This window comes from Zalophus californianus, chromosome 6, assembly GCF_009762305.2.
Source record: "Zalophus californianus isolate mZalCal1 chromosome 6, mZalCal1.pri.v2, whole genome shotgun sequence".
Taxonomy (NCBI): domain Eukaryota; kingdom Metazoa; phylum Chordata; class Mammalia; order Carnivora; family Otariidae; genus Zalophus; species Zalophus californianus.
Window position 1 is genome coordinate 34,744,760 of NC_045600.1, and position 16,647 is coordinate 34,761,406.

General features: G+C 34.4%; 1 protein-coding gene across 11 annotated transcripts in view; it reads right to left on the reverse strand.

The window, feature by feature from the left end:
* Positions 1 to 16,647, reverse strand: part of FUT8 (fucosyltransferase 8) — a 330,956-nt gene that overhangs the window by 60,906 nt on the left and 253,403 nt on the right. For all 11 annotated transcript variants that reach the window (XM_027571178.2, XM_027571180.2, XM_027571179.2 and 8 more), the window contains one exon: positions 4,833 to 5,070. In XM_027571178.2, coding sequence (XP_027426979.1) covers positions 4,833 to 5,070 — 238 coding nt within the window. The remainder of the gene's footprint in view (positions 1 to 4,832; positions 5,071 to 16,647) is intronic.

Below are 16,647 nucleotides of genomic sequence, written 5' to 3' on the forward strand. Positions count from 1 at the left end.
ATTACTGTCATATAGAAATTATCCAATTTTAAAATGCAGGGAAAATAGCATTATAGAATTGTTTTAGACAATTAACAAAAATATGGTTTTCTGAATTTTAGTTTGTAGTATTTGTCAGCTTTTTAAAAATTTACCAAGAGTAAACTCTAAAAGATATTAAAAATGAAACAAAAATTTAATTAAAAAAAGTTTAATGGTTCCTGGATGACACCAAGAGCCAGCTGAAAGCCAATTAATTTCTAACTTTGCCCCTCTCTGAAGCAAAAACAAAACAAAGGGTTTTGAATCTTGAGTTAAAACCTGTTTTTTTTTAGGGAGGAACAAAATCATACAACCATCCAAACAGACCCAATAAATGACAAATATTTTCAGAACAAAACTTTAGTCTCTCAATAATCAAACTCTACAAGGAACTACTTATAGTTCCCCCAGTGACTCCATGCTCTCTTGCCTCTCTTTTCACATGTTGTGCCTAATGACAGAAAATCCTTCTACCACATCTCTGCCTGGCTGACTCCTACCCATACTTTGGGCCTCAGCTTAAAAATCACTTCTTCCAGAAGAATCCCAAATATGTGTTAGATATGTGCTTCAGAGTTCTATCAACTTACCCATATCACAATACACTTTAATGTCCATTCAGTTGTCTGCCTTTCCCCCTAGGCTGCCCCTGACAGGGCAGGGACTGTGTCTGTCTTCTTCATGTAGTCCAGCATGGTGCCTGGCACAGAGCAGGTGCTTTTATTAAATTACTTTTATTTTAAGATTGCCTCCATATAAGGATGACAAATAAAACTCTGACCAAAACCTTTTTGAAATGAGGTATGGAGAGAAGGTAACCATCCAGTTTACATAACTAAATATAGCAAATGTCAATTTACCTAAAGATGTATTTAAATCTGGCACCTCTAGGGCATTAAATTTTACCATATTTAGAAACACTTTTTGTTACTAGTCATTATCTTCATTTAAAAGAAAGTTTTCCAATTAGACCTATCAAATTAAGTCAATTCAATTTATTACATATTTAATAAGACAGTGGGAAAAGACAAGAGAAGGAAATACAAAACAAAGTGGCTTAACTGCTAATCTGAATAAATGTTCAATTTTTAGAATGGAAAAATTGAATTGAATTAGAGTTGAATTTAAATGGTTGAGGTTCTTTGTTGCTAATCATCTATTCAAGACTAATTATATCAACTAGATAAGCATTTTGGAAACTGGTCATCATAATAGCCCAACAGTTAATATATATTAACAATCAAATCAGTAACTGTTGAAAGATATTTCAAAGTATTAAACACCAAGATTCTATTCTGAATTATCATAAGGAATATATTTGAAAGAATGAGTCTTATTACATGTAGTTTATCAGGTTTAGAAAATAGCTTGTATATACAGAAAAATAAATTGTATACATAGAAAAATAAATTGACCATCTTATCAGCAACTTTAGAATAGACATGACTTCTATAGGTGATGGGAAAGATGATGATGATGATGACTTTAATTGGAAGCATAATTTTAAATATTTTGCTTCACTTAATGAAATTATTTACTACATAGGATATGGTTTCATAAATAATGAAGGAGAAAAACAGAACTCAACCCACAACAAGGTATGATTTAGCTACTGAAATGATCAGATGTGCATACTAATTCCTGTATTAGTGACAGATTTCAATAGAAATCACTAAATTCCACCTGCAGGCACATCATGTTAAGTGTGTATAAACAATAATAATTTCATGGCGGTGGTGCCAGGGGAAATATCCCAAGATTCTTTAGACAAGTCAGTACAATAACAGATGTAGTAGTTGATTTATGGCTAACTAAACAATTAATGTTAAAAAGCTTATTAAAATTCATTCTGTTTCTTCTAATTCTAGAAATAGGTTAGTTTCTCCAAAAGGTACATATACAGATAATGTATATAAATAGAAACAGAAGTGGATGGCTACCATAGCTTTCAAAGAAATAAAATATTCTAAGCTCAAAACACAAATCTCTTCCTTCTTTTATTTTTTTTAAGATTTTTTATTTATTTATTTGACACAGAGATAACGAGAGAGATAGAGACAGAGAGCAAGCACAAGCAGGGGGAATGGCGGGGGGCGGGGGGAGAAGCAGGCTGCCTGCTTAGCAAGGAGCCCAATGTGGGGCTCGATCCCAGGACCCTAGGATCATGACCTGAGCTGAAGGCAGCAGCTTAACTGACTGAGCCACCCAGGAGCCCCTCTTCCTTCTTTTAGATAAATGATTAGCATCTAAATTACTTTAGTTACAATGAGTTCTGCAAGCATACTGAAAATAATCACTAGTTTAATTAATTAAAGGTGTTCAACAGGCACAGTTTGTTTCATTAGCACAAAGAAAAACATATGATTTTATATAATACCTATAATGATAAAGGAAAGATCTATAAATTAAAATCATAATTCTGTGCTACCCCGATAAAATGACTTCTTTAATCAGGGACTGCAAATGACTGAGAAGAAAATACCACTGATAACTCTTCAGTGGAAATTATATGGAAGGTCTGGAAAAAGTTACAGGGCAGGGGGAGGAAATAAATTAGTAATTTTATTTAGTTCCTAGACATTCAGGACAGTCTCTATGCCTGTCATTGTTCTAATGAGTAAGGTGTTTGGCATGAGCTGACTGGGAAGGATGTAGACTAAAGGCAGGTGAAAGTCAATGTGCCAACCACAGTCCTGCCATTTATAAGATGCATAATCCTGAATAAATCACCTGTTATCTACTAGGCCTTAGAATCCACATAAAAGAAGGATGATTTCTAGAACCTGTTTAACTATAACATTAAGAAATTCTGCATGTTTCAAATTCAAGGCTGTTTAGCCTTCATATCTTGTAGTTGTCACTACAGACTACAAAATGTATGAGCAAGGACTAAAAATCAAACCAAATAACTAGTTGTGGCTTTTAGGCAAGGCCAAACTATATACTAAATTTGGTTAAGTTTAGTGAGGCCAACTTTTTACTTTTCTATTAACACAAGAACCTTGCCCTACTCTGGCTACGTACTTCACAAGCAAAGAGGCTTGAAACTAAACTAAGTTCACAAAATAAAAAAGTTAGCCACAATGAGTCTGATAGAACTGCTTTTCCTGTATCCTCTAACCTTGACACCTAGTCTGTTTGCCCCAGCTGTAAACCATAGACCAGATCAATGGGAGATGTAACCTCAAAATTAAAGCTCAGCTAAGGTACTAGATTAAGAGGTTCCTTTAAAACTTGGAGTGACATGGAAAAAATATGTTGATATATACAATAAGGCTCCAAAATCATCCTAAGGAAGATAAAACTCACATCACAAAATAATACTTTAAATCCATATAGAACTGGGACAGTCGAGCGGCTCAGTCCATGATTCCAGGGTCCTGGGATGGAGCCCCATGTCAACAGGCTCCCTACTCAGAGGGAGTCTGCTTCTCCAGCTCCCTCTGCCCCTCTCCCAGCTTGTGCTCTCTCTCTCTCTCTCTCTCTCTCTCTAAGTAAATAAAATCTTTAAAAAATAAAAAATAAATCCATATAGAACCTTTTATAGAACAACTTAAAGCATTTTATAAAAATTACCCAATTAATTTTTCTGTCACTTCTGGAAGAGTCATATTTTCCAAAGGAGGTAAAAAGAAACAAAGGAAGTAAAGTTACTCACTTTGCCAATGACCGAGCTTCTTAATTCCATATCTAGTGTTCAAACTTGTGAAAAAAGATGCTCCGCTCCATGAGAAATTATATTAACAGAAATGCCTCAGCCTTTGAAAAATTTTTGACTTCTCACAAGATGTAAGTGCAGAGATGGTGTATTGTCTTGCTTAGCATTTCACCTCATCAGTTCAGTATCTGCCACAGTGTAGGTTCTCACTGTATATCTACCCAATGAATAAAGCTACTAATGATAGCTAATAATTACTAGAGTTCATGTATCAAGTACTGTGCTAAGTGCATTACATATATTATCCTACTTAATCCTACCAACAACTTAAAGAAGTAAGTAAATTATTACTTCTCATTTTACTGATGAGAGAACTAAGGCCTACGTTAAGTAACTTGCCCAAGATTACAAACTGATAAAGCCAGGATTTTCACAGAGGTAGCTCAACTTTAGATCTTGTTTAAAGATCATGTAGAAAGAACAATAGATTAGCAGTAAGAAACTCAATATTTTATTTCCTTTATCACTAAATTCTTGGAGATAATGTCTAGCATAGTACCTTACTCATATTTTTCTTCTTCAAATGTTTCCTGAATAAAATTAAAATTGCACAAGCAAATTAGGTTTCATTGTCCTCAACTGTAAAATGGAGGTAAAGGTACCTGCATGGTGTGCCTCAATAATTCTCAAAGTGTCATCCCTGGATCTGGAAAATTTGTTAGAAATGCAAATTCTCAGCAGCCCCCCTCCCAAACCTACTGAATCAGAAGCCAGTGTTTTAACAAGACTTCCAGCTTATTCTCACGCATGGTGAAGATCTCATATATCAGTCTACTTTCTTAGATGATTATGAGTATCAAATGAGTTCAATAATATGAAAGTACCCTAAAAAGTGAATCATGTATTTCATTAAAAGAGTAAATTACATTCCCTAAAAAAACTTAGCGGTTTTGCTAAATCAAGATAAAAATGAACATTAGAAATGAAATAGGTTATAAAGCACTTATTATTCTAGATTTTACCTTGGCAATGTAGAACAGTCATGGATCCCGAGAAAAAGATGCCCATAACCATAAAGCTGAGCCTAGAAATCTGATAATGTAGAATGTGGCAGTTCAACCCAGAAATGTGAAATACTGCACAGGCTTCTTACCTGACCAGTGTCCAGTGGAGGTGCCGGATCTGTCTGTACATGTCTCACTTACAGGTCTAAACACAGTTTCCCATCCACCAGTAGCATAGCGCCAATTCTGAGATTCCAAGATGAGTGTTCGCTGAGTACCATATGCAATCATGAAGCAGTAGACCACATGATGGAGTTGACAGCCATAGCCACAGCCTTTGTTGATATTACATACCAGCTTCTTGGCTTTGCTGCAGTCCTTGGGATTCTGTCAGGGAGAAAGACAAACAAAGGTGAAGAGTGGTTATCTTCTCTTTATAAGTGACAAGTGTCAAAAATCATATAATTAGCCAGGACTGATCCAGTGTATCTTACTAAATAAAGAATCCAGCTTTAAGGATTGAATTTCAAAGAATCCACTGAAAGTTTATTTTAAAGAGACGGCAGTGAAAAGAACAGTTTCTTTGGAAACATCACTAAACAAATACGAAATGAAGCATTACATTGAAAAAAATACTTTCACTTCTCTATCACTCAGAACATGCAAGTATGATCATCTCTGAACTCAAAAGTTGCATACACTGAGATCTTTATGAAAGAAGTAAAATAGTTTATTTATTCCAGCTGTACTTTGGCATGCTGTGCTTACCTTTCCAGCTGAAACTCAAATCATCTTAAATGAAAAACTATAATGTACCTATTAATTCCATCTATCTCCAGAGTTCTAGATGTCACAAACAAAATATATTTTTTCATTATGGAAGTGAAACCACTGAATAAAAAAAAAAATGAGTTCAGGACTTTAAAAAAAAAACTAATCTTGATAGCTACTAGTAATTTTCACAATAAAATGTAGACTATGTTCTGTGTTATGCCAATTTTTTAGTCACTGAAGTATAATTAACACAGTGTTATGTTAGTTTTAGGTGTATAACATAATGATTCAACAATCCTAGACATTACTCAGTGCTCATCATGAAAGTATAGTCACCATCTGTCACCAAACATTGTAACAATATTATTGCCTGTATTCCCTAGGCTGTACTTTTCATCTCTGTGACTGTTTTATAACTGGAAGTTTGCACCTCTTAATCCCCTTTATCTATTTTACCCATCTGCCCACCCAATTTTGGTGGGCCAATTTTTAATTGTTATGCCAATTTTTTATCAGGAGGTCCATTTTTCTATTTGTTTACCCTGCTATAAGATGAGTAGCAAGTGGTTAAAACAATACTATCTAACAGTGGGTGCAACAGGGTTAGTTAATGAGAGATGTCTTTTTTATTCTAAAGCTTTGACTCTGCTATAATTCATATGGGCTATTGCTAAATATCCTTAGGCATCTTAGCTCTTCAAATAAAAATCTGTTTTGACAGGGACTCCTTAGCCTAGGAAGTTTTAAGCTGTTTTGTCTGCAAGGTTAAAAGAAAGGATGGATGTCTTCAGTAACAGAATCTTTTCTCCCACAAAGTGAGAAACAAAGTAACCAGCTCTCAATTTATATGAGCCTTGAGAAAAAGCAGTTGCCAAACCACAAATCTACAACTATTTTCCAGGAGTATCATCTATTTGGTCAAGCAGAGCCCTAGAAACAAAAGCTAGGAAGGTGAAGGTATAAAATGATTGTGAAGGAAAAGCTGAGAAGGGAAAATACAACACAGTTACTTTCAGAAGGGTATCTTTTACATTCAAATGTAACACAGTGGGGCTGGTCTTCTTAGATCAAAACTGAACCCAATACCATCAAGAGCCTTCTTTAAAAAAAAAAAAAAAAGATTTTATTTATTTATTTGAGAGGGAGAGAGAGCAAGCAGAGCACAAGAGCAGGGGGAAGGAGAAGCAGACTCCCCACTGAGCAGGGAGCCTGATTTTGGGGGCTGGGGGCGCGGGCGGCTCCATCCCAGGACTCTGGGATCATGACCTGAGCATAAGGCAGACACAACCGACTGAGCCACCCAGGCACCCCTATCAAGAGCCACATCGGGCTCCCTGCTCAGCAGGGGGGGTCTGCTTCTCCCTCTGACGCTCTTCCCTCTCATGCTCTCTATCTCTCATTCTCTCTCTCTCAAATAAATAAATAAAATCTTTAAAAAAAATTAAAAAAAGAGCCTTCTGAAAAGTTAAGAGTCCTTATGAATCTGAGAGAATCCAGATAAAATTCAGCAAGATTTGGTCAATGCTGTTTCCCCAATCAAGTCCTAGAGTTGCTGATTCTTTTCATTTTGAGACTTGGAACTCTAGTTGGTTTAGCACAAAAGATTTGAGAGGAACAGAAGGGTATGTGATGTGTTATTGGAAGACCAATATCATTTTTCTATCCACTATAATATAAGAATCCTGGGAGTAAGTAACATTCTCCAACTGATCCAAAGCTTTATTATTAACTCAATAGTTTATCAAAATGGCAAATAAAGAACACTGACATTTGTCAGGTTTTTCACAATTTGTAAGAAATCTAGCACTTGAATATCTCTAAAATTCATATGAATGAAAAAGAAAATGTTCTTTATATATTTTTCAATAGACTTTTTCTTTTAGAACAGTTTTTAGACATATAGAAATTATTGCAAAGATAGTACAGAGATCCCATGTACCTCACATCCAGTTTCCCCTATTACGTCTTACATTAATCTTCATTTTTTTTTAAGGGAAAAAGGAGTGAGGGAACATAATAATCAAACATTTGGAACCACAGGCTTTTTTTTTTTAAATGAAAAGAAGACACATCTGCATGTAAGATGGGCACATCTATTGTGTTTCCTGCGTTTAATTAGAATGCAATGCTTTGAGCACAAGAACTGAGTCCTAAGAGAAATAAACGGACAATTTATGAGATGAAGCTTAATTCAAGAGTTTTAGTGCTCCTCAAACCAAGCTAAATCGAGAATATTTAAATCTTTCTGTTAAGTCATAGGTAACATGGAGAAATGAAAAAAATCCATCATGTTTGGTTCTGGAATGAAAAAGGTCTACATATATACAGGGTAACCAATGGAAGATTCCAAGGCAGAGGCTAGCAGTAAGAGAAGAGAAAATGAATGACCAGAATGAGAACAGTAAATAAAGTACTGAAGAAGCTCAGAGCCACAGCCCAATTTTTTCACAAAAATATTTAAAAGTCTGAAAATTTCAAAACATCTTTTCATAAAAAGGCAGAGAGACAGTGAGAAATAGAAAAAAAAATGTGTGTGTTTCTAACACAAGATTAGGCGCACCAGAATAAATATCTAGAAAAAACAAGCAGATATTTATAAGGTAAACAAAGCAACAATTCTGAGATGGGCAGGGATTTATTCAGATGGAAAGGAACCTTATGGGAAACGCTTTACCTGACCTAAGTCTTTGTTATCCACCATTGTTACAGATTAGCAACAACAGAGGTTTATAGGAATCTATAAAGGGAAAACAGAGCCTTTGTTGCGCGCGCGCACGTGTGTGTGTGTGTGTGTGTGTGTGTGTGTGTGTGTACGTACGTATGCATAATCTTCAATTTTCTTACCAAATAGCCTTTATCAATTGCCACTGATCCTGGTTTTATACTTTCTGTCTGTAAAAGGCTTGCCGGTATGTCTCATTCATAACCAAGCATATAATATACAAAGGCCTCATTACTAAAAGAAGCTCTAATTATGCTAATACTTTAACAGGGTAGCTATTTCTGATAATAAAACCTGTTTTTCAATAGCTTCTATAGTGTGCCTAACGCATTTTCTTCTATATTTCTCTATCACCTATGCAAGAATGCAGGCATATTGCTTGAGATTATGAGGATAAATGAGATAGTATGTTTGAATTAGCTTTGAGCATATACCATGTCACTTAGCTTCATAGTATCTCTGAGAAGGAAGGATGGGTAAGCAGAAAAAGATAGTGGAGGGAGGTAATTTTTGTCACAATTTTAAATTAAGAAAGTGAAACAAAATCATACAGTTCAATTCATAACAGAGCCTGAATTAGAACAAAATCGTATCGTAAGCCTCTCTATGCAAAGTTCTTTAACTAGAGCATGTTGTCTCAAGTAATTTTGACAAAATTACCTCCTGTTTCTAAAACTTGAATAATCATCATTGCAAGGAAGAAGAATGTATGTGCCTATTAATGCCTTTGACTTCAAGAAGACCCTAAATATAAAAATCCCACATTATAAGTATAATTTAGAGTTCATAATTTTACTTTGTTGTTAACTGTTGTTCTTTACAATATGGACTCCTATTTACTAATGAAAAAAGTACTTTACTAAGTACTAAGCATTTCATAAACACAACAAATTTTATCTTTTAAAGTTTAGCTTAAATATAATTTTATTTATAACCCTTTCCAGTCCAGCTAAAAGTGATTTTTCCCTCTTCTATTCCTCAATTTCTTGTTTATTGCCATCTTATTACATTTAAGTTGTCTTATTGTTTTTTATGTATAATTTCTTATTCTATTAGATTGTCATCTCCCGAGTTTTGTTGTATATACTAAGTGCTTAATAAATACTTATTTAATGAAGAAAAGTTCACCTATATTTGGTTAGTGAGTGATACTCAAGGCAGAAAGAGATGAGACCCTCTCCCAGTGGACTTAAAGGGGTATATTTTCAATCTGTATTTCCCCATCTTCTACTCTCAGATGAGAAGCACTTCCTAGTAGGACTTCTACTGGGAGTGTATCATATTCCAAGCACACACATGTGGGGAGGAGGCGGGGTGTGATGAGTGGAGAGTGTCATAAAAGGAGAGAAAGGAGAAAAATCGAAAGAATCACAATATAGAACACTGGATAAATGCAATATTTTTTGCATTTAGTGCTACAAGGTAGCCCAATTATGGACCTTTATAAGCTAACAATGTTATGTAACATTTTTACAGTTATAATTCTGCAGCAAAGCTCTCACTATAGTACATATGAATCAAGAAATAAGGACTTAAGATAAAACAGGGTTCTTCTGTATTCAGTTTCCTTTTCTTCCATTTTTTTAAAACACTATCTGAGGCACTTGTTCTGACACTGCTAGTTTCCAAGAATGAGCCTAGATCAATAGAACCAAAAGCTGTATTTGTTCTCATTATCCTATAAATAAAAACTGAGAAGTATATTAAAACCAATATGCCTCTAAGATGGTACATTAAGAGAAGCAGCATCTCTTAAACTTAAATGATTACTAATTCACTAAGGCACCATCATAACGTTGAAATATTTTAGTCCTTTTCACTTTGGTTAAAATGTAAAAAATAGTTAATATTAAACATATTTCAAATTAGGAAGCCAGCTTAATTTCTACTTTGCTAAAAAAGAATAATTTTGAATTAACTAGTAAACCGGAATTATTCTTATATTATGTAGAGACTGCTAAGATTTAGAAGTTTCCACTGCCTTCATTTAGTAAATTAGTAGTAATTGTGAATTAATGATGTAACATTATAAAAGAGTACTGATTCCATGGCTTTTAAATTAAATCAAAAATAAAATCTTTTGCCACAACAATTTAGATTTCCAATATACACAAGTAAAAGCCTCTTCAGAGGAAAATTTTCCAGCCACCATGTAATTTTCCTCACTTATCTGCCTAGATTTACTACAGACCAAAAGCATTGCATTAAAAGGCTAAATTAAAAACAAACAAAAAATTTAGTCAATATAAACTGGACATAATATCTCCAGGCAATTCTTGTAGAGAGTAAATGCTCAATAACCATTAGTTCAATTGAATTGCCAAGTAGGGAGACAAAGATGATGTCAAGCTGACAGTGACAAAAATAAATTAATTGGTGACAAGCCAGAATTTAGATTTCAGCTCTCTTAATCTATTGTTCAATACTCTTATCCATCCTCCCATGGGGTCTTTAATCCAAGATTCAACAGGAAGTGCAGGCTCAGAGCACTTATCTGGTCACTATTCTAGTTTTATAGACATACGCATACTTGACAATATACTTTATACAAAGGGTACAACATGTTGATATATATACATATATATATATACATACACACTGTATTATGATTACCACAGTCAAGGTAATTAACATATCCATCGCTTCATACTATTACAATTTACTTTTTGGTGGTGAGAACACTTGAGATCAACTCTCTTAGCAAATTTCAAGTATATAATGCCAGTATTATTAATTATAGTCACCATGCTGTACATTCGATCTCTAGAACTTACTCATCCCACATAAGTGAACCTTTGTATCTTTGATCAACATCTCCCCATTTCCCCCATCTCCTTGCTCCTGGTTATTACTGTACTACTCTCTGCTTTTATGAATTTGACATTTTTAGACTGCACATATGAGATCATGCAATATTTGTCTCTGTCTTATTCACTCAGCATAATGTCCTTCAGGTTCATCCATCTTGCAAAAGCAGGTTTTCTTATTTTTGTGGCTGAATAACATTCCATTTTACATATATATGTATATATATGTACACACACACGTGTATTATCTATTTATCCATTGACAGACACATATGTTGTTTCCATATTTTGACTATTGTGAATAATGCTGCAATGAAGAAGGGGGTATGGTATCTCTTTGAGATAGGTTTCATTTCCTTCAGATATATACTACCAAGAAGTGGGATTGCTGTATCATATAGTTCTATTTTTAAGTTTTTGAGGAATCTCTATACTGTTTTCCATAATGGCCGTACCAATTTACATTCCCACCAATGGTGAACAAGGGTTCCCTTTTCTCCATATCCTTAACAAAACTTGTTATTTTTCATCTTTATGATAACAGCCAGTCTAACAGGTAAGAGGTGGTATCTCACTGTTTCCTGATTAGTGATGTCTTCACCATTCATATGTCTTCTTCTGAGAAATGTCAATTCAGATCCTTAGTCTATATTTTAATTATGTTATTTGTTTTTTGCTATTGAGTTGAATTCCCTATACATTTTGGATGTTAACTCTGGTTTGCAAATATTTTCTCCCATTCTGCAGGTTGCCTTCTCATTTTGTTCATCATTTCATTTGACGTGCAGAAGCCTTTTCATTTGCTACAGTCACTTGCTGATTTTTACTTTTGTTGACTGTGCTTTTGGTGTCATATCCAAAAAATTCATTGTTAAGAACAATGTCCAAGGAGCTTTTCCTCTAAGTTTCCTTCTAGTACTTTCATGGTTTCAGATCTTACATTTAAGGATTAAGACTCAGAACACTGAGGATCCTTCCAGCAACTCTCCAACAACATTTCTTCTCTAGGGAGGAGTTAAGCCATAGACAGCTGCTATTTCCAATGAAGAGAGGTCAGAAAAACCAAAGGAATGAGCCAGGTAAGCTAAATTTTATTGTACTCTTTGCTCTAATCACAAGACTAAATAGTTTTTAATTTGTTTGTTTAAAAAGATCTGCAACATCTAGCTTTGTGTTGGCATTAATGAAGAAAAGATTCATTAATAGTGTGGTGGAAGCATTTCATTGTATTGGAAACAGTCTGATTTTATTTCTCTAAAATTATTTTCAGAACCGAAGCAGAAAAGGTAATGAAGCAAATAAGAGAACTGGAGTACTGCATTGTGGTAATTAAAATGAAAACTCTGGGCATAGCTAATAACCATGAAAGAAAAAGTTAAAAAGCATTCTCATTTTTAAAAGCCAGGACTGGAAATTATTGTCTTTTAACCATTAAACAGGAACATTTTCATAGCAAAGTTAAGAAAGTATGAAGGTGTCCTTTCTACTCGTCCAGCAAAGAACAATTTGTTGCGAATAGTAAGAACAACACAATAGCTGAGGCAGAAGTAGGTTACCAAATGCTGCAGCAAATCAATTTCCCTTTAGGTATTTTATAAAATTTTAAGTGTGGAAACTTAATGGAGAAAAGATATCAAGATACATACACACTGAAGCAAAGGCAGATGGTCATTATACAGTTATAGAAGAGGAAAGATCTTGGTAAGTAAAGCAACAATTGGCTTACTTTAAATGCATTTTTAAAATTTTTGCTCTTTGCCTAGAAGTCTCTATTGAATGTTCTAAAGCCATTTTTTAAAAAGATGGAAATTAATCCGGTGGAAAGCAAGAAACATCATGGGGCATTTCTTCTACTGAGTGTCTTTGAGACAGTAGTCTATCATCTCTGGATATTCCAGGTGATCTCTACAAAGTCTCTACTTGAGGTTCAAGAGATGAGTACACTAGAGCAACCTTGGTAATATATTCTGCTCCTATAAAAGCCACAAAGGAAAGGCAGAGAAAAAAGAGATGCATCCAAGTCTAACTTTTCTCATTCAAGAATCTAACATAAATAAGGCTAGAGAAGAAAAGCTAAGTTAGCCAAGAAGCCAGATTCCGCCAATCCTATACAAATGCACAGAAGATGTGTAACCTCAAGCACCTCTCATTTTTTCTCCAGAGGTTTATGTCTGATTTCTAGGTATCAGAACCAGCTAACTGCTCAGTTTAAAAATAACATAGTTTCAAAATTAAGGTTGAATTTCAGAAATGTCCTCCACTATTTTACTTAACAGAACTCATTAGGCTTTCTTTCTTCAAAACTGAAATTCAGAGAGGACATGGCAGGTACTCTTTAAAAAAGAAAAATAAAAAAAAAAAAAGAGGAAGAAGGGAAAAGAATGGGGCAAGGACAGAAGGAAAGGGAAGAAAGGGGGAAGAGAGAACAAAGAGGGAGGGAAGGAGGAAAACGGAAGAAGTGTTGGAGAGAGAGGGGAACAGGGAAAGAAGAAGAGACAAGGGGGAAGAGGGAGAAAAGTGAAAGCAAGTTTGGCTGGTTAGCCCAGATCAAAAGGTGAAGTAGGAAAAAAAAAAAGATAAAGTAGATAGCAGATACAAAAGAGAAACACTAGTTGAAACTGTTCTTGTGCAAAGGCTGCTGCAAATGTTTAGCCAGCTCTTCCACTCTGCAGAGTGCCCTTCGTCCCAGGAGCAATGAGACTTACAGCACTTGTAATAGATAGACAGATCTATTCACCGGCTTTTAAATCAAACCATCAACAATAACTAAACCAGAGGTCAAATCCTGCTGCCTCTTCTCTGGACAGAGACATTGTTCCATTTCTCCATGCAGTTATCCATGCACAGAGAATCCACCGTTAGCTGAGCTTAAATTTCTTTGAAATTTACAGTTATTACTATTACTTTTAACTAAAAATAAGACATTCTTAAGGCCATTTTTCTCAATGCCTCAGTTTAACAATCATCTAACTGAATCAGGTTATTTACTTTTTGAAATCTTTAACACTGCATTTTTTGCTGTTTATTTTTTAAATAATTTAAGGTCCACAAAAAATTACAAAAACCGTAGAGAGTTACCATGTATACTTTCCACAGCGCTTTCCCCAATGAGAACATCTTACTTAACCACAATCCATTATCATTATCAGGAAATTGACATTACAAAACATAATTAACTAATATATAGACCTTCTTTGGATTTCACCAGGTTTTATACGCAGCACTCCTTTTTTGCGGGGGTGGGGCTATAGTATATCCAATTTTATAACATGTATAGACTCATGTAACTAGTACTACAATCAGGATATAAACTGTTAAATCAGAACAAAGAAATTCTCTTATACTACTCCCTTTAAGAGTCACACCCTTCCCCAAATGTTAATCTCTGGCAACTACTGATCCGTTCTCCATGACAATAATTTAGTAACTTTGAGAGTGTTATAAATGAAATCAGACAGTATGTAGCCTTTTGAGATTGGCTTTTTTTTTAATCACTTAGCATAATGCTCTTGAGATCGATCCAAGTTATTGTGTATATCAATAGTTCATTCCTTTTTATTAGTCTGTTATGTGGATTGTGCCACAGCCTATTCACCTACTGAAGGGCATTTGGGCTGTTTTCAGGTTTAGGGTTTACAAATAAGTTGCCATGCATGCAAATGGACAGATTTTTGTGTGCACATGAATTTTTATTTCTCTAAGATAAATATACAAGAGTATAATTGCTGAATCAAAGTGCCAAATTGTTTCCCAGAACAACCATACCATTTTACATTTCCATAAGGAATAAGTGAGAGAGCTGGTGGCTCCAAATTCTTAGTATTTTTTATGTTAGCCATTCTGATGGGTGTGTGGTGGGATCGCATCATGTTTTTAGGTTACATTTCCCTAATAGTTAATGATTTTGTACATCTTTTCATTTGTATATTTGTCATCCATATATCCTCCTTGGTAAAGTAGTCTGCTCAAAACTTCTATCCATTTTCCAATTGGATTGTTTCTTACTTTTGACATCAAAGAGTTCTTAATACATTCTGGATACAAGACCTTTATTGGATATGTGATTTGTGAAAATTGTCTCCCTGTCTATGGCTTGTCTTTACATCCTCTTTAACAGGGTCATTCACAGGACAAAAGCTCTTAATTTGATAAAGTTCCATTTATTGATTTTTTTTTCCTTTTATAAGCTATTCTTTTGGTGTCATGTTTAAGAACTTTTAAGATTTATTCCAACATTTTCCTCTGAAAGTTTTATAGTTTTACATGTATCTGTTAGATTTACTATCCATTTTGAGTTATTGTATGTAAAACGTGAGGTTTAGGTCAAGGTTCATTTTTTCCCCTATGAGATGTCCTTCCCCCACTGAATTGCTTTTGTACCTTTCTCAAAAATCAATTGCCCATTCATAGGTATATATTCAAAAGACCTGAAAACTGTTACTCAAATACATGTAGAGACATGTTAACAGCAATGCTATTTTGAAATACCAAAAGGTGTAGACAATCCAAATGTCCATCCACAAATGAATGGATGAGCACATTTTGGTATACTCACACAATGGAATATTACTCAGCCATAAATAGGAATGGAGTGCTCATGTATGCTACTACATGGATGAAACTTGAAAACATTATTCTAAGTCAAAGAAGCCAGAGAGAAAAGATCACATATTGTATGATTCCATTTATATGAAACATTCAGAATAGGCAAATCCATAGAGAATGCAGATTGGTGGTTTCCAGGGGCTATGGGAAGAGGGAATGGGGGAATGAGAGCAACTGCTTAATGGCTATGAGGTTTTCTCTTAAGCTGATGAAATGCTGTGCAATAAATGCACTAAATAGCACTGAACTGTCCATTTTAAATGGTTTCATACATTTCACCTCAATGAAAAAAGTTAGCGTACCCATATGGGTCTATTTTGGACTCTATTCTGTTTCATTGATTTATAGGTCTACCCCTCCTCCAATACCATACATTATTTTGATTACCGTTGCTATAGTAGTCAAGTCTTAAAACTGTAAAGTATGATTACTCTAACTTTATTCTTCTTTTTTAAAATTAGCTTTAGCTATTTTAGTTCCTTTGCCTTTTCATATAAATTTTGGAATCAATACAAAAAGAAAAAAGGACTTGCTGGGATTTTAATAGGAATTATATTAAGCTTATGGATCAGTCTGGGAAGAAGGGACATCTTCTCTATGTTGAGTCTTCCAACATAATATATTAATTTACTCATTAGATTTTTAATTTCTTTTATCAGCATTTTATTATTTTTTTTACCTAAGTATTTCATTTTCAATTTTTGGAGCAACTGTAAATGGTAGTATGTCTTAAAATTCTGGTTTCTAATTATTTCTTGCTAGGATATAGAAATATGATTAATTTTTGTGTGATGATCCCATATCTCACAACTTTGCTAAATTCACTTACTCTAGGAGTTTTATTGCTGTGTGGTTATTGTTATTGTTTGGTAGATTACTTGCAATTTTACTATGTAGACAATCATGTCACCTGGAAATAGGGATAATTTTCTTTCTTTCTAGTATGTATGCCATTTATTTCTTTGTCTTGCCTTACTGGACTGCTTAGAACTTCCATTACTGTGACTAGGAGTGAGAGAACAGGTGAGAGAGGATATCACTACTTCATTCCCAATT